We start from the raw sequence: 22915 nt of genomic DNA on the forward strand, positions 1-22915 counted from the left end.
TCTCGTTGGTTCCGCATTTCGGCTCTCCGAAGTGTGGGTGGCAGCTCCGGAGGGCAGTGTGATCCGTGCTGGTTCGCGGCGGCTGGGATCCAGTTCCACGCCCGGGCCTTGAAGCTTCGGCGGCCCTACTTAGCCGCGGACCGCCCTCCGTATTCCGGTGCCCGCGGCGGCGCCGAGTCTGACTGGGGCGGGGTCGCGGCCCCTCGGGCTAGCGAGGATGAGCTTCCTCTTGTGAGTGGGCCGGGCCGGGCCGGGCGGGGCTGGTGTGGGTCGGCGGGGCCCGGCCGAGGGTGCCGAGCGGAGGGCGGGGCCGCCGCCTCGGAAGAGGTTCGCGCAGGAAAACGACGTGCGCTGTGACTAGACAGCGCAGATACTCAGTGGTTTCACACAGGTTTACGTTTGAGGAGCTGGCCGCTGGCCCCTGTTATGTGATTCCCCCTCCCCCCCCCCCATCCCAGGCAGCCTTGAACCTGGCCGCCTCCCGCCTCAGCCTTCCGAGTAGCTAGGATTACAGCCTAGGCCACCAGGACTGGCCTGCTTTAAATGTGGGTCTTTTCTGAGAGAGGGGCTCACTGTGTAGCCCAGGCTGGCCTGGAATTCAGAGCTCCACCTGTCTCTGCCTCCTGGGTGCTGGGAGTTTTTAAAGGTGGACGCTTTAACTTCTGCCCCAAATGTGAGGGTTTTTTTTTTCTTTTTAAAGGTTTTTAGTTTTTGAGAACTTCTTAGATGCGGTTATTTTCCCATCATATCCACCCCTCTCTCCAGTGTCCTCTCATTTCCCTTTCAAATTTATGTTCTCATCATTTATATTTTTTATATGTGCGCGCGCACACCCCCCGCCCCCCACCCCCAGTTAGTGTTGCCTTGGGTGTAGAGCTGACCACTCTATCATGGGCAGTCTAGTTGAGCCTGACCCTGAAAAAAAACCTGACTTTTTGTTTGTAGCTCTTCAACAGGTGTGGTAAATGTGAGTATTTGTAACCAAAGCTGTTTGAAATCTTAGTGTTTTACACTTACTTTTTGGTTATTCTGAATAACGCTGCTGTGAACATCTTGCTACAGGTGTGTGTGTGCGTGCGTGCGTGACATCTCCCGGGTATTAAGAATGGATTGTTACATGTTAGTCTTTTGAGGCACTGCCAAGCTTTTTAAAGGCCTGCACTGCATTTTTTTCTTCTTTTTTTTTTTTTCGAGACAGGGTTTCTCTGTGGCTTTGGAGGTTGTCCTGGAACTCGCTTGGTAGTCCAGGCTGTTCTCGAACTCACAGAGATCCGCCTGCCTCTGCCTCCCGAGTGCTGGGATTAAAGGCGTGCGCCACCAACGCCCGGCTCTGCACTGCATTTTACATCCCTATCCACTGTATGAGTTTTCAAACTTCTCCAATTCACATCTGTCAATGGTCTTGTTAGACTTGAGTGTGAAGTAGATTCTCTTGGTTTGTATTCTGCCAATGACCAGTAACATCGAGCATAGTTGTGTGTGTATTTTCATGCTATTTGAGGATAAAATAAAGTCTTTTGAAAACCTTGTCCTGCTGGGCGGTGGTGCACGCCTTTAATCCCAGCACTCGGGAGGCAGAGGCAGGCGGATTTCTGTGAGTTCGAGGCCGGGCCGGACCGACAGCCTCCAAAACAATGCAGAGAAACCCCGTCTCGTAAAGCCAAAAAAAAAAAAAAAAGAAAAGAAAAAAAGAAAACCTTGTCCTATTTTAAAATCAGATTGATTTTTTATTTTGTTAACATCTGTTAACTGTACAAATTAGTGGGTTTTACTGTGACATTTCCATATGTGTATATATGGTACAGTGGTTGTCCATCTGTCTGTCTTTTTTGTTTGGTTTGTAAAAATTCTTCATATATTTGAGTGTCCACATCTATGACTTAAAAATGGTTTCTTCCATCCTCTGGTTTATTTAACTGTCTTGATGCCATCAATTGAAGCATAACTATATTTTTTAAAGATCTGGTTACTTTTTGTTTCTTTGAGACAGGGTCTCACTATGTAGCTCTGCCTGTCCTGGAATTCACTATGTAGACCAGGCCGGCCTCAAACTCAAAGAGATCTGCCTGTCTCTTCCTCTAGAGTGCTGGGATTAAAGATGTATGCCATTATGCCCAGCTTAAGATTTTTACTTTTTGTATGTAAGTGTTTTGCTTCCATGTATGTGTGTCATTTGCATCCACTACCCATGAATGCCAGAAGAGGGCATCAGATTCTTTTGTGGAATAGATGTGTTACATTTGTTTCTTCTGTGGAATATTTGTTTAGTGATGCAAAAAATGTGTTAATCCTTTTATGTTGCATTTGTTTAACTCTGTGAAGCTGTGTTACTTTGCCTGTCTAAAACACCTGATTGGTCTAATAAAGAGCTGAATAGCCAGTTGCCAGGCAAGAGAAAAGATAGGTGGGACTGCCAGGCAGAGAGAATAAATATGAAGAGAAATCTAGATGGGGGAAGGGAGGGAGAGAGAGAGACAGACAGACAGACAGACAGACAGAGGGGTATGTATAGCTAGTCACACAGCCACACAGGGAGTAAGAAGTAAAGAAAAGATATACAGAAATAGAAAAAAGCCCAGAGGTAGATGGACTAATTTAAGATAAGCTGGCTAGAAGTAAGCCAAGGTTGTACATTCATAAGCAAGAATAAGTCTTGTGTATTTATTTGGGAGCTGGGTGGTGGGCCTCCCCATAAAAGTAAAGAGTAATAAAAACCAACTACAAGATCCCTTAGAATTGGAGTTGTGGATAGTTGTGAGCCACTGTATGGGTACTAGGAACTGTACCCCAGTCGTCTGTAAGAACAGTAAGTGTTCTTAATCACTGAGCCATCTCTCCAGCCCTTGAAGCGCTAATCTGGTTTGTCAAGACAGGTTTCTCTATGTAACAGCCCTAACTGACCTGGAACTCACTTTGTAGACCAGCCTGCCTCAAACTCTCAGAGATCTGCCTGCCTGTGCCTCCCTAGTGCTGGGATTAAAGGCGTGCACTACCACAGCCCAGCACACTAATCTTAGTTTATAATATGAAGATCATATTGAATCTTAAGAAATTACTTAATATTAATTATCCATATTTAGTTTCCTGTCATTAAGTTTCCTATCTCCATGTGTTCTGGACTGTCTTTTCCCCTAACGAATCTCGTTTATAAAGTATGATTTTTAGTGTGGTGCTTTTATAATTCTTCCTATACTACTTAAAGTTCACACTTCACAGGTGAGGTATAAGTCCACAAGTCTGTTCCTTTCCCCATCGTAGAAGTTACCATGGATTCTGATATGTGTTGATGCTTTTTCTGTTTTGTTGTTGTTGTTAGTGCTTTCTATGGACAAAATAGGCTCTGCTCTAATTTGGTTTTGTAATGTGTTCAGCTGTGTTTTGAATTTTTCTGTGAACATATGTACTAGTTCCTCCTTTATTACTAGGTAGCATCCCATGATATTTTGTGCTGTCCAAATCTAAGAGACAGGCCTACAAGTGAATGGAAGATGTAGATTTGCATTGTTAAAAGATGTTGCCATTACAAGCATTGGAATCTAGAGTGTGTCCCCCTGGTTAAAATGCTCTGGAAGATGGGGTATAACAAATTGCCCTATGTTGTAGCAAATTGTGGTGCTGCTCCTTCACTAAGATTTGAAATATTCCTTTAATCCCAGCACTCGGGAGGCAGAGGCAGGCGGATCTCTGTTAGTTTGAGGCCAGCCTGGTCTACAGAGTGAGTTCCAGGACAGCCTCCAAAGCCACAGAGAAACCCAATCTTGAAAAACCAAAAAAAATTTTTTTTAAATTTTCATTTGTTTGTTTCATATATGTACACGTGTGACTGTGTAATATGCACACAAATGTGTGGGTGTGTGTCCCTGATGCAGAGGCTAGAAGAGGGCATTAGGCGCCTGCTGTCACTCTTTGCTTCTTCCTTTGAGGCAGGGTCTATCTTTGAACTTGGAACTCTTTTTCTCCACTAGGCTGGAAGCCAGCAGGCGCCAGATATCCTTATCTTGGTCAGTCTTATATTGCTGTGAAGAGACATTAAGACCATGGCAACTGTTATAAATGAAAGCATTTAACTGGGGCTTGCTTAGCAGTTTCAGAGGTTTTACTCCATTGTCATCATGGTGGGGAGCATGGCGATGGACATGACGCTAGCGAAGTAACTGGCAGTTCTACATCAGAAGCGCAGGCAGCAGGAAGAGAGAGAGAGAGAGACTGGGTCTGGCTTGGACTTTTGAAAACCATAAAGCCCACCCCATGATGCATTTTTTTCCAACAAGGCTACACCTCCTAATCCTTTCAAATAGGTCATTTAAATATGTGGACCTATGGGGCCTTTATTTTTTTTTTTAAGATTTATTTATTATTTATACAGTGTTCTGCCTGCATGCCAGAAGAGGGCACCAGATCTCATTACAGATGGTTGTGATCACTGGGAATTGAACTCGGACCTCTCGAAGAGGAGCTAGGGATCTTAACAGCTGAACCATCTCTCTAGCTCTTCAGGGATTGCTTTTTATTGATCAGCTTATTTATTCCAATATTTATTTGTGTGTATGTGCAATAGTAATACTTGCTCTTAACTGCTTAGCTGTCTTCCAACCCCCTAATAGAGCCATTTATATATGAAAAATGCCAGTCTGCTTTCATTCCTAAAATAATCATACATTTTTACTTTCAACCCAACAGCAGCAGCCGTTCTTCGAAAACATTCAAACCAAAGAAGAACATTCCTGAAGGCTCCCATCAGTATGAACTCTTAAAACATGCAGAAGCCACTCTGGGAAGTGGCAATCTGAGGCAAGCTGTCATGTTGCCAGAGGGAGAGGACCTCAATGAGTGGATTGCTGTTAACAGTAAGTTTTTAAGAATTTAACCTGAGTCGGGCGTTGGTGGCGCACGCCTTTAATCCCAGCACTCGGGAGGCAGAGGCAGGCGGATCTCTGTGAGTTCGAGAACAGCCTGGACTACCAAGCGAGTTCCAGGACAGCCTCCAAAGCCACAGAGAAACACTGTCTCAAAAAAACAAAAAAAAAAACCAAAAAAAAAAAAGAATTTAACCTGGCTGGGTGGTGGTGGCGCACACCTTTAGTCCCAGCACTCGGGAGGCAGAGGCAGGCGGATCTCTGTGAGTTCGAGAACAGCCTGGACTACCAAGCGAGTTCCAGGACAGCCTCCAAAGCCACAGAGAAACACTGTCTCAAAAAAACAAAACAAAAAACAAACAAAAAAAAGAATTTAACCTGGCTGGGTGGTGGTGGCGCACACCTTTAGTCCCAGCACTCGGGAGGCAGAGGAAGGCAGATCTCTGTGAGTTCGAGATCAGCCTGCTCTACAAGAGCCAGTTCTAGTACAGCCTCCAAAGCCACAAAGAAACCCTGCTTCGAAAAGAAAAACAAAAAGTTTAAGCTATTGACTTACAGAGTTTGCTAAAATATTGTTTAATGAATTTTCTCTTATAGGAAAAACATGAGTACAGATACATTTAGACTTGTCAAAGTACTTGGTTGTGTGGTTGAGTGGGGAGACTTTGAAGAGAAGTACCAAGTGTTTTAGGCTGTTTCTTGGGGAGAATATTGTGAAGAAATGAGTAAGGTCAACTAAAAATGTAAATGCAAAGTAGGAGGCTTGTATGTTGTTTGAGCAATGTAAAGTACTAATTTAGGGAAACTTCTGCTTTTAATTTTATTAATTTCTTTTTTGGGGACAGGGTTTCCTCTGTGTAGCTTTAACTGTCCTGCAACTCCCTCTGTAGACCTGGCCTCAAACTTTCAGAGATCTGCCTGCCTCTGCCTCTGAAGTGCTGGGATTAAAGGCATGCATCATCAATGCCTGGCTTAAAAAAAAAATAGAATATAACTAAGAAGGAATTTGTAAGTTAGGGAGTTTTTTGTTTTTAATTTAGGTTAGAAACAATCTTGTTTCACATGTCAATCCCAGCTCCCTCTCCCTCCTCACCAGGTCCCCCAATCCCCCACCCAGTCTCCACTCTGATCACCAAGGAGGGTGAAGCCCTCCATGGTGGATCTCCAGTAACTGTCATTTCATCCAGGGTAGGGCCTAGGCCCTCCCCCCAGAGTCCCGGCTGAGAGAGCCTCCCATATTGTGGCATGGGCACTCAAAGTCTATTTGTATGCCAGGGATAAATACTACCCAAGACCCCATAGATTACCTAGGCCTCCTCACTGACACCCACATTCAGGGGGTCTGGGTCAGTCCCATGCTTTCCACACAGCCATCAATCTGGAAAAGTTAGAGAGTTTTTAATGAGATGTTTTTGATGAAACAGAATTTTCTCTTAATTCATTTTGAAGAAACTAGGAAAGCCCAAGTTCATTTTTTTTCAAGTACTCCTTTAGATAGGATCATGGCATTTGAAACACTTTCTGAGTCTTAATGATTCTCTTTACACCCAATCAAGTTTACCACTCATTCCTTCCTCTTCATCCTCCAAATCTAGTGGAAGCTTCTTTGGAATGTCCTCCCTGACTGTGCAGTCCTTTCCAATGTTACCTTTTCTTTGAACTTCTAGAACTTACTGTTGGCATGTAGGTCCCATCTTCTTGTGTCTTGTATTCATCTTTTAAACTCTTGTATTAGAATAGACCCAGACTAGATATTTGATTCTAAAATCGTTTTGAGTGGTCAAATGCTGATGCTGAAGCAGATGTTTGAAATGTATGATATAGCCTGTAACTTCCCACTAAGTTTGTTCTGTAGCACCTTTTTTCTTTCCTAACAAATGTGGTTTAGATTGATAAGCTGTGAGTCTTCCAAGAGCTAATCAAATAATTTATTCCAGTGACTGATTAGTTACCATTAAATTAAAATCAGCTCCAGCTAAGTTAGTTGGACATGGTAGTGTGCTCCAGCAATCCCAGTTGCTTGGGAAGCTTAGGCAGAAGGATTGCATGAGCCCAGGAGTTCCAGACTAGATTGGGGCAACATAGACCCCACTTTATCTGTCTGTCTGTCTGTCTGTCTGTCTGTCTATCTATCTATATATGCATTTATGCATTTATTTATTTGGTTTTTCGAGACAGGGTTTCTCTGTATTGTTTTGGAGGCTGTCCTGGAACTCACTCTGTAGACCAGGCTGACTTCGAACTCACAGAAATCCGCCTGCCTCTGCCTCCTGCCTCTGCCTCCCTGGTGCTGGGATTGAAGGAGTGTGCCACCATAGACCCCATTTTAAAAAAGAAAATATTGTCCATTTTCCTTTGGCTAAGAGATCTGGTTTGTCATGGTTTATATAGATACTTAACATAGTTATGGCATTGTCTTTGCAGCTGTGGATTTCTTCAATCAGATCAACATGTTGTATGGAACCATTACAGAATTCTGCACTGAGGCAAGCTGCCCAGTCATGTCTGCAGGTCCCAGGTATGTGTCTAGCCTGGTCCAGAGGCTTTTGAATCATGTTTTTATAACTGATAAACTAATAATAAAGACTATTTTTTTAACATTTTTTAGATTTATTTATTATGTATACAGCATCTGTCTGTATGCCCACAGGCCAGAAGAGGGTGTGTTTGCTGGGAATTGAACTCAGGTCCTATGGAAGAACAGCCAATGCTCTTAACTTCTGAGCCATCTCCCCAGCCCCAATAAAGACTATTCTTGCCTGTTTCTTCATGTATCGATAATTCAGTTTGTGAGTTCTTCACTACTTAGCGATAGCCCTTATTGTTGACTACTTTGTTATATGAATACTCAGTGTTTGATATTTATATTGTAATTGTATTGTTCTATTGTAGGAGTAAACATACAGAAATTTGAGTTAGGGGTCAGTGAGATGACTCAAGAGGGTAAAGGCACTTGCTGCCAAGACTGACTCCTGAAAGTTGTTCTCACATGCACTATGGGTACATGCCCACACAAATAAATGTAATTTTAAAAGAAACGTGACTTAGATTCATCCAAAAGATCTGGTTTTTTTTTTTTTTTAGTTTGATTAGAGTTTAAATTATTTTTCTTTTTTAAAGATTTATTTATTGTGTATACAGTATTATGTCTGCATGTATGCTTACAGGCCAGAAGAGGGCACCAGATCTCATTACAGATGGTTGTGAGCCACCATGTGGTTGATGGGCATTGAACTCAGGATCTCTGGAAGAGCAGCCAGTGCTCTTTTTTTTTTTTTTTGGTTTTTCCAGACAGGGTTTCTCTGTTTTGTTTTGGAGGCTGTCCTGGAACTCACTCTGTAGACCAGGCTGGTCTCGAACTCACAGAGATCCTCCTGCCTCTGCCTCTCGAGTGCTGGGATTAAAGGCGTGTGCCACCAGTGCCTGGCTAAATTACTTTTTTGTTGTTGTTGGTGTTCTTGTTGTTTTGTTTTTCTTTCTTTTTTTTTATTTTTTGAGACAGGGTTTCTCTGTGACTTTGAAGGCTGTCCTGGAACTAGTTCTTATAGACCAGGTTGTTCTCGAACTCATAGAGATCCGCCTGCCTCTGCCTCCTGAGTGCTGGGATTAAAGGCGTGTACCACCAACACTAGGCTAGAGTTTAAATTTTTTTTTTAAAGATGTATTTATTTATTGTTTATATAGTATTCTGTCTGTCTGTATGCCTGCAGGCCAGCACAGGGCACCAAATCTCTTATAGATAGTTGTGAGCCACCATGTGGTTGCTGGGAATTGAACTCAGGACCTCTGACAGAGCAGTCAGTGCTCTTAACCTCTGAGCCCCTAGAGTTTAAATTCTTACAAGAATTTTTAGGTGGTGTTTTAATATTTACTCATTCTTTTTGGTAACCTATATAGAAATAACAAAAGTAGCTGTACATCCAGAAGTAAGAATCTGTTCTTATTGAATCTAGTCTTATAGAATTTCTGTGGACAAAATGTGAGCCTGTTTTGATTACAGGTTACACATGTTAAGGTTTAACAGCTGTCAATAACACGTTGTCGTTCTCTTCAGGTATGAATACCATTGGGCAGATGGCACTAATATTAAAAAGCCAATCAAGTGTTCTGCACCAAAATATATTGACTATTTGATGACTTGGGTTCAGGATCAGCTTGATGATGAAACCCTTTTCCCTTCAAAGATCGGTAAGTAGAACGGCTTTTCTTTCTGGATGATATCTGTAATCTTGAGGTGCTCTGTGACTTTATATCAGTTTAACAGAGAAAGCCACACTCTCCAAAAACGCTTGTACCCATGTATATTCCCCTAGCATGTCCACTTCTGCTTTTTCATACCAGTTACATATTTTTTAATCTTTTCCAATTTTATTAAATTGGATATACTTTAAAATGATTATTTTGTGTATATGTATGCATTCCATGGCATATATGTGCAAATCAGACAACTTCTTGGATATGGTCTTTACACCTTTATGTGTTTTTTTGGTTTGTTCTCACCACGTAGTCTTAGTTGTCCTGGCACTTTCTGTAGACCAGGTTGTCCTGAAACTCAGAGATCTGCCTGCTTCTACCTCCTGAGTGCTGGGATTAAAGGTGTGTACCACTGTGTTCATCTTTTATGTGGATTTTGAGGATTCAAATCAACTTGTTAGTTTTTCATGGCAAGCACCAGACCCACTGAGCCATCTCATTGGCCCTAAACTTCTGTTTTAATGTCCATTTGAAAATATAGATGTCAGCCTGGTGAGATGGCTTAGAGGTTAAGAGCACAGACTGCTCTGTCAGAGGTCCTGAGTTCAATTCCCAGCAACCACATGGTGGCTCACAACCATCTATAATGAGATCTGGTACCCTCTTCTGCCATGTAGGCATACATGAAGGCAGAACACTGTATACTAAATAAATAAAATCTTAAAAAAATATTGATGAAGGAGCCACCAAGATGGCTCAGGAAGTATAGAGGAAGTATGGTGGCTGGAGCTTGATCCCTGAGACCCACAAGATGGGAGGTGTCCTTTGACTCCACATGCGCCTCAACAGCACATGCATGTATGTATACACTTGTGCTCATGGACACACAAATCCTGAAATTTTCTGTTCTGTTTATGTTCTTTTTACAGATCGTTGGTCTTTGTCATGTAGGCTGTATATTTTTCCCCTAAGGCACCTTTGGTATTATTTATAGGGTGTTTTGCTATGTACACCTCTTATTTTGCTCATTTTCTTTAAAACATGGGTGGTTAAGTTGTTTGTGGTGCTAGGATTGTGTGCTAGGCACCCTGAGCTCTGCTTACCACCCCAAATTGCATTTTAGCTATGGGAAAGGTTTTCTTTATTGTTAGATAATGACATTGCTGCTGTGGTGGTGACACACACCTTTAATCCCAGCACTCGGAAGGCAGAGGCCAGCCTGGTCTACAAAGTGAGGTTTCAGGCCAGCCTCCAAAGAATACAGAGAAACCTCTGTCTGGAAAAACCAAAACAAAAAAAGATAATGACATTGCTTTTTGTTTGTTTGTTTGTTTGTTTTTCAAGACAGGGTTTCTCTGTGGTTTTGGAGGCTGTCCTGGAACTAGCTCTTGTAGACCAGGGTGGTCTTCAACTCATAGAGATCCTCCTGCCTCTGCCTCCCGAATGCTGGGATTAAAGGCTTGTGCCACCACCACCCGGTGATAATGACATTGCTTATGTTTTTTATTTAGTATTTTTAAAAAAATCTTTAGGCTGTCAAGGTTTTTATTCTGAATGCTGCTTCAATTTTCTTTCCTAAAAGAAGTTAGCCAGTTTGTTCCAATTTGATGTAAGTGTCTTTCCTTCCTTAGTTAAATCATGTATAGAGCAAGTTGCCATGTTTTGGGGCCTTGTAAGCCTTGTGGAAATTGTATAATTTCGGATTACCTTATAGGGCTAGCTCACTCTGTTCTTCATGTATGTTCTATCTGTTCTTCATAAAAATACAGAAACATTTTTTCAAAGTAAAAATAAATGTTAGCTGGGCATATTTCTACCTTTAACCCCAGCACTCCAGATAATACCAAAGGAAGATCTCTGTGAGTTCCAGATCACCCAAGGCTGTATAGTGCCAGACCCTGCCTTAAAAAAAATGTAGATTAAAAAAAAATTACTTTAAAAATTGTGTGTGTGTGTGTGTGTGTGTGTGTTTGTGTCACAGTACATGAGTGGAGGCCAGAGGACAACTTTGGAGTAGTTCTTCCTTCTGCCTTTATTTAATGGTGTCTGGGGATGGAATTTGGGTCTCCAGCCTTGTACGGCAAAGCCATCTTCAGATATTTTCTCATTGTCTATTTTTGATGACTGTAAGTTACTACGTTTTTTGGTGCTGGAGGTCAGACCCAGGGCCCCTCATATGGATGGGCACAAACTATACCACTGAGTTATATCCCAACTTCTCCATTTCTTTCTAAAATGTTCTGCTAGGAGCACATTTCTGGCTTGCTACTATTTTGATTTTGGTTTTGTACTGAAGAATGAAGTTAGCCTGCTTGCAGTTCCTGGGGGTCTGAATATCTTCTTACCAGATTCTTTTTTTTTTTTGAGACAGGGCTTTTCTGTGCAGCTTTGGAGCCTGTTCTGGAACTTACTCTGTATACCAGGCTGGCATTGAACTCAGAGATCTGTCTGCCTCTGTCTCCTAAGTGCTGGGATTAAAGGTGTGCCCCACTACCACCTGGCTACCAGATTCTTCTTGTGCTTTTCTTCATAGTCCTAAACAGACGCACTTCTGGGAGAAACATTTAGATCAATTAAAAAAACATTTATTTATTTACCTATTCTCTACACCCCAGTGTGTCTGGGTCTGGGTGTGAACTTGTGTGGCAGTGTAAGGGTATGAACAACTTAGGGAGGTCAGTTCTCACCTTCCATCATGTGAATCCTGGAGATTGAACTCAGGTCATCAGGCTTGGCAGCAGATGCCTTTATCCATGCAGCCAACCTGCTGGCCCTAGATCAACTTTTTATACTTAGGCTGCTGTTGGGGAAAATGGAGAAAATCCTAATACTCCAGAGGCTGAGACAGGAGGATTGCTGGGAGTTCAAGACTAGCCTGTGCTACAGAGTGAGACTTTGTCTCAAAGAAGCAAAAAAAAACCCTGCTAGACTTGGCTTGTTACTAACAGTCTTCTATTAAACCTTGTATTTCCTTTCTCACTGATACTTGGTTCTATATTGAATCCACTTGAATGTGGTCTATTAAATTCAGTTTAGAAAGTTCTTAGAAGCCGGGCAGTGGTGGTGCACGCCACCACTCGGGAGGCAGAGGCAGGCAGATCTCTGTGAGTTCGAGACCAACCTGGTCTACAAGAGCTAGTTTCAGGTCAGCCTCCAATACCACAGAGTCTCGAAAAACCAAAAAAAAAAAAAAAAAAAAAGAGTACTTAGAATAAAACAGCTTACATGTATACTCAGTTATGCTTCTTTTGATTTCATTTTTGAGGCAAGATCTCATTTAGCTCAGTTTGGCCTTGAATTCACTGTGTAGCTGAGGATGATCTTGAATGCTGGGTCCTGTAGCTACTTCCTACTAGCTGAGGTTATAAAATCTCATCATCATGCCCTCAGAATCCCTCCTATTTCCTCAGCTTCTCTTTCTACTGTAATAATTCTAGACTCCTTCCCCTGCCTCCTCCTCCCCATTAGGCTATTATCAGTATTGTAATTTTTGCTAGTTGTTTTAGCTTGTTGGTTAGAACTGTTGTTTTTCTTTTTTCTTTTTTTAAGCAGCATATATTAAGTCATTAGTAGGATAGGAATTTTAAGAGAAAAGATATTTGATTTTAAAACCTGCTGTTTTGGGATTTTGTACTAAGATTCTGTCCAGAGAAATAGCTCAAGCTCCAGTGTAGTATTTGAAAACTCAGTATAACTCAGACTAGGGACTGGGAAAATCACAGAAATAAGCAAAATTCATTTAAATATCAAGCCTTTTTTGTTTTTTTGAGACAGGGTTTCTCTGGCTTTGGAGGCTGTCCTGGAACTAGCTCTTGTATACCAGGCTGGTCTCGAACTCACAGAGATCTGCCTGCCTCTGCCTCCCGAGTTCTAGGATTAAAGGCTTGTGCCACCACCACCCGGTCAAATATCAAGCTTTTAAGGGCTTGTTTAAGAAAAAAAAAAAGTAGGATACTTGGAAGGAATGCTGTTAAAAGCCTCTGTTTTCTGAGTGGTTGAAAGGTGTTTGTTTAGAGTGGTTCTGAGGGACTGGCCTTTGAAGCTGACTTCTTGTCAAGCCTGGGACAGCCATGGCCTTTTACAGATCCACCTGTCTTTGTTTCTGCCAGCCAGCCAGACTTGTCAGGAGTGTAGCCAGTTGCCAACCCCTTGGCTACTGCTTCCAGAGCGCCCCCCCCCCCACCTCCCAGTTTTTCTCTCAAGAGATGTTTCTTTTCTCTGAGAAGGAACGAGTTCCCCATCTTCTGTTTCAGGAAGGATCCCCCTTTTTGGGCCTCTAGGAAAATGAAGACCTGCTTTTAACTTTCCAGGGTAATATGGAAGATGAGATGCTCTTTAATGACTTGAGGACCATCTGTCTTTTATTGTGTTTAGGAAAATTTTCATTCCTTTTTTTTTTCTGTTACAAATGACAAAAGTGATGTTTATAATCAAAGTGCTTTTCTTGTTGCATTTCATCTTAGGGAGAAACATATTCAACAACTAACATGTTCATTTGAACTGTGACCAGCAGTCTCTATACTTGTGTCTTCTGTGGTAGGCAATCAGTGTGGAGTGGGAAGAATACTCAAGTTGGGTTTGCCTTGCTTACAGTACTCTGAAACTTATATGCTGTAGTTGCTTGAGTAGTGTCAAGACTCGCTGCTATCCCATTTGACTGATAGGTGTGCATTCAATTACAGGTGTCCCATTTCCCAAAAACTTTATGTCTGTGGCAAAGACTATTCTGAAGCGTCTCTTCAGGGTTTACGCCCATATTTACCACCAGCACTTTGACTCCGTGATGCAGCTGCAAGAGGAGGCCCACCTTAACACCTCCTTTAAGCACTTTATTTTCTTTGTTCAGGTAGGTGAGCCATATTGATCTTGGGGTGTTGGTCTTGGGTAAGAACACTGTGTCTTATTCATAGATGTAGACTGTCTAAGTATAAGCTTTGTTCTGTCCCCAGTTTTGTTCTCTATACTTTTTCATCAATTCATGAAGCAGTATAGAAGGGCTATGTCTCTGGGCTGGAGAGATGGCTCAGCAGTTAAGAACGTATACAGTTATTGCAGAGAACCTGGGTTCAGTTCCCAGAAACCGTATCAGTAGGCTCACAACTACCTGTAAGTGATCCAGCATCCTCTTTCAGCTTCCACAGGCATGTGCACACGTGTGGTGCACATAAACTCACAAAGCTCGCAGACAAGCCTGAAATAAGTAACTAGAGCTTTAAAAAAGAAAGGAAAAAAGACAGCATCCTACTTGGGCTTCCAGGTTTGTGGCTTCTTGTCTATGAGCACTAACTTAGAATTAGAACTTCAAAAGGCCAGAATAATTCACATTATTTGAAAAAGATACTAAAGAATTATCAGAGTGACACTTTGTCTCAAAAAACCAGGAAAGACAGATGGCCCAGCAGTGAAGAGCACTTCCTGCTCTTGCAGGGAACCCAAGTTCATTTTCCAGCACCTGCATGGCGGAGCTCACAACCACCTGTAACTACAGCTCCAGGGGTTCTGATACCCAAAACACACACAAAAGTAAAAACTTTTTTATAAAAGCAGAAAATGAGGGACTAGAGAGAGATGGCTCAGCAGTTAAGAAAACTGACCGCTTTTCCAACGGTCCTAAGTTCAATTCCCTGCAACCACATGGTGGCTCACAACCATATGTAATGAGATCTCTTCTGGCCAGCGGGCATACATGCAGACTGAACACATTAAAAAACAAACAAACAAACAAACAAAGAAAAGGGAAAAAAAAAGGACTCCTTGCTGGGCATTGGTGTCAGACACCTTAATCTCAGCACTCAGGAGGCAGAGGCAGCTGGATCTCTGTGAGTTTGAGGCCAGCCTAGTTAACAGAGCGAATGCCAGAATAGGCTCCAGAGAAACCCTGTCTTGGGGGAAAAAATCCTTTTAGAGCTAGGCAATTCTGTATATAAAATATCATTTGTAGTAGAGAAACCTGATAGCTTTTTGGTGGGTTCTGTGTATAGTGCAAAAACTGTACCACACTTACTGTTTTTGTGCCCTGTGTGTGCATGCATGTATATGTTCGTGTGTGTGTGTGTGTGTGTGTGTGTGTGTGTGTGTGTGTGTGTGTGTGTGTGTGTGTGAAGTTGAATTCTCTAGAGGTGGCTATTACCAGAGGCTCAGTTTGCAGTTTTTAGATCATTATATATAAACTCATGTATTCCATTTTGGTGTTTAACCCCAAGAGTTTGGTTAGGAAGGGAGCATAGTGTACCAGCACCGTAAAAGTCATGAGTCATGTCTCGGTCTTTCTGGGGAACTTTCACACCTGGTGATCTTAAGGGTCACCAGACACTGTTGACATGTAAGAGTTTGAATTTTGGTTCATTGTTACATTTCACTTTTCTTCTCTTTCCAGGAGTTTAATCTGATTGATAGGCGTGAGTTGGCACCACTTCAGGAATTAATTGAGAAGCTTGGATCTAAAGACAGATAAATGTTTCTTCTAGAACACAATTACCCTCTTGCTCTATTTACTGCTAGCACTCTCTCATTGCTGTCTGGTATGGACTAGTGATACTGACTATAAGAAAACAGGATCAAAAGACCCATTGTGTTGCCTGCAGAGAAAATTGTCGCAAAGGTAGGTTGGCCAGATAGCTTCAGAACAAGACCCATAGCCAGCCAAATTAGAGGTGCTGTGTGGCCACCCCTGTCCTGTTACTGTCCTTTGTTGTAACCTTATGACTAACCTGTAGTTTGTTGCTGATCTTTTGTTTAAGAAAGTGATTTGAGTATTCCCATGTGACAGCATAATGGACATTAAGAATTTTCAGCCATAACTTTAGTTTCTAGAAAAAATTTCCTAACACAGATCAGTTTTGCTTCATTTTACAAACTGAAATGGTGTTCCATTTCTAATCCCAGCATTTAGAGCTTCCGGTTCACCTTAGATAGCCTTTTAGGCTCCTGTCTGTGTTCTGGTGTTTATAGATGAGAGTATATATTTTTTTATCCAGGCATGATGGTATATGCCTGTTACCTGACACTGTGGAGGCAGAGGCAGGAGGATAAAACATTGGAAGCTAGCCTGGGCTACATGGTGAACTTTTTGCTGAAAACAGTTTGTTTTGCAAAATCCACAAGGCTTAAATCACAGGCATATATGGCATGAGATTAACCAAAGTTATTTTAAGTGACTTTCTAAACTCTTTTGGGATTGTGTCTTGTCTGTCTAGATGAAGATGTATAGACAGACACAGTCTTTGTGTCTTCTGATGGTGGCCTTGCAGGTTCTCCTTTTGAAACTCTTTACTTAGATTTTGGCAGAGATCAAGAACTCCAAAAAACTGTGACAGATTCAGGCCTCAAGCCACTGTTTCCATTGATGATTCGTGAGGCCTTGCAGTTCTGGAGGGGACAGTAGAAAAAAATATTTAGAATACTTGATTATTTCCTATACGATTCCATGTTTTTATTGCAACTTGAAACCTGATGTTTATGTGTAGAAATGCAGACTTTATGGCAATAAGGAAAAAAGTAGCTTGAGGGTGTGTGTGACTGCAGAAGATCTCCCTGTTGCCTGCTAGAGGGAGAGCTGGAGACCCAGCAAGGGGAGTGAGTTAACAGCCACCTTGCTTCATCCTGTTACTACACAAAGGCTGCATTGAGCTCTAGGGGTTCTCTCCTACTTTGTCTTTGTATCAAAACTTGAAAATTTCCTTATCCTATCAGGATAAGACTCCTTTATTGAGGAAGGTGCCTGCTTTTCCTTTGATCTAGTCAGTTCTGGCTGCCTCCTCAGGTGTACATGACATCCTAAATATCCTGGACACTTGCCTGATTGGCAGTGCTAGTACTCTGTGTCAGAACTGGGACTTGCACAGTGCTCACTGGCTGCCTATGTGGCCTATGTGGCTTTAGAAAGGTTAGAGTTGATGAGGTTTTTGTATTTTTGATTCCACTAAACTATAAAAGAAAGAATTCCTTAGAAACTCCAGTTTTAATAATTCATTTTTAGTATGTCCTTAAATATGCTTAGAATTTTGCAGGAACTGTTTTATCTTACTTTTGCTGAAACTACACATCACTGCTAGAGGAATTCAAGGTGGGATAATGGCTTAGAGAAAAAAGGACAGCTTGGAAACACCTTCTAACCCAGGTGTTTGCAAAGGTCCAGATGTCAGCTGTTGTGCAAGTGTATGACAGTCATCTGCAGATAGGAATCAGGCTTCTAGATGCCAGGAGGGTACTTTAGAATAGGGGTTTTCAACCTGTGGGTCACAACCTCTTTGGAGGTCCAAAAGCATCACTTCTTAACCACAGACTCCATTTGATTTGCTTAAGTGAAAATCTTTTCTCAACCAGGGCTCAATCATTTTTATGATATCTTGCACTCTCAAATCAAAGATTTCTCTTTCCTTTGCATGTATTTTAGTGACAGAAATGCCCTCTCCATGACTGAGCTCCAATTGGGTAGATGCTAAGATATGGAGACAGCTCTAATGGGACACAAAGAAAAACCTTGTTGGTGTTTTGAAATTTGAGTGCCTCCGCATGTGTGCGTATGTGTGTGTGTGTCCCTGCCCTGTTTTTCCTTTTTAAGTGAAAACAGTGCCAGACTCCCAAATGGACCTGCCTTAACCAGCAGAGTGCACACATTGTGCTGTTTGCTCACCTCTGAGGCAGAGCATGGCAGAGGACGCTACATAACACCCGAAGTAATCAGTCTGTCCTGGGTTTATCTGCTTATTCCCTGTCCCCCCCCCCCCCTTCCCCCCAAGTAGGAGTCAGATGTCCTGTCTGATTTATTGCAGTGGCTTCCAATTGCCTGGTGAATTCTACCTTAGCCCTGTGGTGCTTTACCTTCCAGGACTTTAAAAAACTTGGACAATGATAGATTTAGATTTAAAAAGTCATTCTTCATTGTGATCCAGTTTTTGTGTTGACAGCCACTATGCTACTGTTCTGACTGAATAAAGTGATTTACCAGCAACCAGTTGGCCAAGGGTTCTTTTACCCTGGTCTGCAGAGCTCAATCACACTATCACTGGAGAACTGCAGGTCTGTGTTCTTCATGACTTGAGGCAAAGGCACAGACACAGTCCTGGTGGTGAGGTTTCCTGCTTGTACTCTTGACTTCTCTCCAAGCCCTAATATCATATAGTAGTAGAGCTTCTTAGACATGACGTCATTACCTCAGAAGCATAAACAAATCAGGCCCGAAGAGTGTGGGTCCTCCAAGTATGTTTCCAGTCATGGTGCCAGCCTGGACCTGAGCTGCTGAGTACCTTCCACAGTCATGTTCTTTCCTCCTGAGGTCAGTGAACGTTCTGGCAAAGACCGAGAGGAGTCTTTTGATCTTCTTGTTTTTATATTCAACTTTGATGCTAGTCTCGGAGGGACTTTGGAGCACATGTGTGTGGCATCAGTAATTTTACTGAAGCAGCTGCATTGAAATCTCACGGTTTTCTCATCAGAGTGTGTCATACAGGTAAAGCCAAACAGATGGCCAGTGTGCTACGGGCTGGTTATAGAACAGCGTCTTGTGTTGGTCTGCATCAAAAATCGTTTGCATACGGTAGTCTTGGTTACCATCTAAAATAACTTAAAATATTCCTCATGGAAAGAAATTTATTTGTATTTTTAAAACTTTAGGGCTTTATTCTATTTTTCTAAGTCGTTAACTGTACTTTTTAAAAAAGTATTTTGTATCTACTTTTGTAACTTCATCAGAATAAACTATATTGAAAGCAAAAATGGCTTTGAAGTGTGTTAGCATGCTTTTAAATGTGGAAATGAGATCTTTGCAGGTTCTGTGGATTTTGATTACAGTTTAAATTTAGAGGGTTGTCTTTGCATACCATTTAGTATCTGCTTTCTTAAAGCTTAGGAAGAAGTTCCTAAATGAAACCAATATAATACCAGAACCTTATTCCAAAGAACAAATCCCTCTGACTATTGCAGATCCACCCCAGACAGAAATGAACAGTCTCCATCCTGGGATACTTATGGGACTCCAGATCTTATGTACGTTCCTGGGAAATGGGATGGAACCTGCTGGGTTCACTAATTTTCTTAATCTTGAAGTCAAATACTCCTATATTCTGAAAACCCTCCCCAGTCCAAACAGCCACTTGTGGGAGAATTGCCAACAAGCTCATTATATTAATCAGGAGGGTACTTTAGAATAGGGGTTTTCAACCTGTGGGTCACAACCTCTTTGGAGGTCCAACAACCCATTGAAAAACACAGATGTTTACATTACGTTCAATATCAGCAAAATTGCAGTTACTGAGTAGCAACAAAAATAAACCATAGTTGGGGCTCACTACAACACGAGAATTGTATTAAAGGGTCGGCATTAGGAAGGTTGAGAACCGCTGCTTTAGAGGAACAGAATTGGTAGAGTGAATATACATGGGATTATTAAAATGACTTAACAGGCTGTGGTCCAGCTAGTCCAACAATGTCTGTGCCAATGGAAGACCTAAGAATTCAGTAGTTGTTCATCCCACAAGGCTAGATGTCTCAACTGGTCTTCAGTATACACCAGTATCTCAAAGTAGGCTCCAGTGCCAGTGAAGGAATGGACTTGCCATCAAGAGCAAGACGTCTTCCGTGTCCTGTATACAGACTGCCAACAAAAGGTGTGACCCAGATTAAAGGCGGACCTTCCCACCTCAAAAGATTTGGACTAAAAGTGGGTCTTCCCACTGCAGATGACTTAATTGAGAAAAAAATCCTTCACAGGTGTACTTGGTTGATTGGGTTTTAGTTAATTCCATGTGTAGTCAAGTGGGCAACCAAGAATAGCCACTACAGGCACATTTTAGGTCTTTTGAAGAGCAGTGCTACTGTGGTTTGGGGCTTTTTGAGTAGAGTTGGAAACTTGCTAAGTGATCAAACGTGCTTAATACTCATAAGATATAGGCAAACTGTCAGTCAGCATTGTACATCTATTGGCATGGTCTTGCTTTGCAGCACCGATTAACTTCAGACTTGAAGTCCTGTACTGTGGCTTCCCAAGTGCTCTGTGCCTGTCTCGTTTTTGTTTTGTTTCAGTAGACCTGAAAGTGATCACAAAGGCCATAAAGATAGCCCAGTAGGTCGAGGTGTTTGCTGCCAAGCCTGACAGTATGACTTCATGTCTGGAACCCTCATAGTGGATGAAGAGAACCAACTCCAGAAATCAGTTCTTTTATCACCTCATGTGCACTGTGGCATGTACATGCTCCCACATAGATGAATTTAATGATAATTTTAAAATGAAAATTACGTATAGCCTAAGAAATTTTTTTAAGTGATCACCAAAATGTGTGTCGGAGTATCTAATGGCTAAGTCTTTGAAAGCTATTTGAAACTTTAGAAGAGTAGAAATAACCCAGACAAGAGTTAGGAAGGTCTGAGTTAGGCTTTGAAACATAACCAGAAACTACAAGCCATACATCCTTTACCTTGGTCCAGTGTCAAGGCTTTCCAGTCAAAGGCAACCTGAATGCCCCTTGGTTGGCAGATGCCCAGGTCATATAACTCTGCTTTGACGTTGAAGGGCTTGGGAGGACACTGCAGGGCTCTTTACTCAGGGAAAGTTTAGTACTTGGGGCAGTCTGGGGAGGCAGGAGATGGCATGCCAGGAAATTTTCAGTCTTTTCCACAGATGTTCACAAGGTCAGGGAGCTGATGCACAGCTGCTTGGATTGAATTCCCCGCCCGCTCGCCCCCAATCCCTAGTCCCCAAGAAAGGGTTCTCTGTGTAGCTCTGGCTGTTCTGGAACTCCCTCTGTAGACCAGGCAGGCCTTGAACTCAGATTCACTGGGATTAAAGATGTGCAACACCACACCCAGCTGTAGGATTGAATTTTTAAGAACTGACACTCGGGGTGCTAGGGGGCTCTATAAAATGACTGCTAGTAAAGATGTCTCAGAACGAGCCCGGCGTTGGTGGCCCATGCCTTTAATTTCAGCACTCTGGAGGCAGAGGCAGGCGGATCTCTGTGAGTTCGGAGCCAGCCTGGTCTACAGAGCGAGTTCAAGGACAGGCTCCAAAGCAATAAATACAGAGAAACCCTGTTTCAAAAAACCAAAACCAAACCAAAACCAAAAACCTCAGTGCTGCATCCCAAGAGACTCTAACTGAGGAGTCCCGGTGGTGAGGTGGTACAGGCTTGTTACCCGAGAACAAGAGAGTCAGAAATCTAAGGCCATCTTCAGCTACATAATGAATTCGAGGCCAGCATGGGCTATAGGAGACCCTGTCTCAACAATAAACAAAACAGTGACTATGGCCCAAAGTAAACAAAGGTGAAAGAACCTCAAGATCAGAAAGGATCAGCCATTTTCTGGGCCAAAGATGCTTTAAAAAACAAAAGGGCTGGAAAGGTGGCTCCTGGTTAAGAGCCCTGGCCGTTGTTGAAGAGGGCCAGGGCTTGATTCCAGCACCCACGTGGGGTCCACACCCATCTGTAACTCTAGTTCAGGGGATCTGACACTTTCTTCTGGCCTTGGACGCTGGATGTACATGTGCAGACATACATGCAGGCAAAACATCCAGACACATAAAATAGAAAGCTCAAGTTGTAAGGAAACTGGTTTGGTTGGAGGTGAGCCTCAAAAAAGACAAATCGTGTGACCAGATGCCTGGCAGAATCGGCAGGACAATTCTGGTATCACGTCCTGTAGTTAGGATTCCAGCTGGATAGGAAGGTAAGGGGAAGCCATATGAAAACTGTTTCCTTTGTGTGCTGGGAGTGTGAAGGATTTGAGACATTTTTCTCTAAAACACTTTGGGCAGCCTCTTGGAAACTGAAGGTAAGGGGTACCCAGTGGAGCGCCAGCAGTTCTCAGTCTCAGTTTGTGAGTGATCTGTGGGACAGGATTGACAAGCAAAAGCACCAATGTAAATGACAGAGGTAGTCTGTGACCTTCCCTAGGGCACTAAGCTTCAAGTGGCAAACTTGTCTGCACTGGCTTCCAACAGTAACTAAAGAGAGAGGGGGAGGGAGGGAGAGATGATCACAAAACTGTTTGCCTGCAGTGCCAGGCTTTGTACGAGTATAGCAATACATTGGAAAATAATTTCTTTAGTTCCAGCCAAATCCAAGGACCATTTCTCAGTGTCTGATTTATAGATCATTTGGTCTGTCTTAAACCAGTCACCATCTAGTTAGCCAGTCCCTGCTCCGAGGGCTAGAATACAGGAGTCACTCAACACTTAAGTTTTGTTTTGTTTTGTGTTGAGAGAGGGTCTCTTTATGTAGTCCTAACTGTCGTGGAACTTGCTATATAGGCCAGGCTGGTCTCAAACTCACAGAGATCAATCTGTCTCTGCCTCCTGAGTGCTTCGATTAAAGGCGTGCGCCACCAACGCCCGGCTATGGTGTGTGCTTCTAATCCTACCTATTCTGGTGTTTTGTTTTGAGCCGGAGTCTCACTGTGTAGCCCTGGCAGGCCTCACACTGGATATGTAGACGAGAATGACCTTGAACTAAAGAGATCTGCCTGCCTGTGTCTCCAGTGCTGGGATTCAATGCATGAACCAACACACTCCCATCCCACTTGGTTTTGAGACTAGTCTCTCTAGCCCAAACTGGCCTGGAATGCACTACTTAGTCCTGACTGACTTTGAACACAGAACAGTCCTGGGATTACAGGTTCCATCCTAGGTTGTGGCTCCTGGAATTTGGGGAAATCCAAAACAAATTTCTGTCTTCCATTCTAACACACCTTATCCCCTCGTCATACCTCATCCCCTCTCCTCCTGCCCCTGGTTTAGTCCATCGCTCATATGGCCTCTGCATCAGTCTGTCTTCTCCAATTTCAGCCTCTTTACAAGGTCCGCTCTTCTGAGGAAGAGCCAGAACGCTCTTTCTAAAACCCTAACCTAAGACACCCGTTGCTTGAGAATT

At 42.6% G+C, this 22915-nt stretch overlaps 1 protein-coding gene across 1 annotated transcript; it reads left to right on the forward strand.

The window, feature by feature from the left end:
• Mob1a (MOB kinase activator 1A) lies at positions 1 to 18767 on the forward strand. Its single transcript, XM_040737454.1, has 6 exons — positions 1 to 231; positions 4681 to 4847; positions 7281 to 7374; positions 8911 to 9044; positions 13733 to 13896; positions 15427 to 18767. The coding sequence occupies exons 1-6, from the start codon at positions 218 to 220 to the stop codon at positions 15502 to 15504; spliced, it is 651 nt and encodes a 216-aa protein (XP_040593388.1). The 5' UTR covers positions 1 to 217; the 3' UTR covers positions 15505 to 18767.
• Positions 18768 to 22915: the final 4148 nt, after the last annotated feature.

This window comes from Mesocricetus auratus, unplaced genomic scaffold (assembly GCF_017639785.1).
Source record: "Mesocricetus auratus isolate SY011 unplaced genomic scaffold, BCM_Maur_2.0 Super-Scaffold_100676, whole genome shotgun sequence".
In the NCBI taxonomy this organism is placed as follows: Eukaryota; Metazoa; Chordata; class Mammalia; order Rodentia; family Cricetidae; genus Mesocricetus; species Mesocricetus auratus.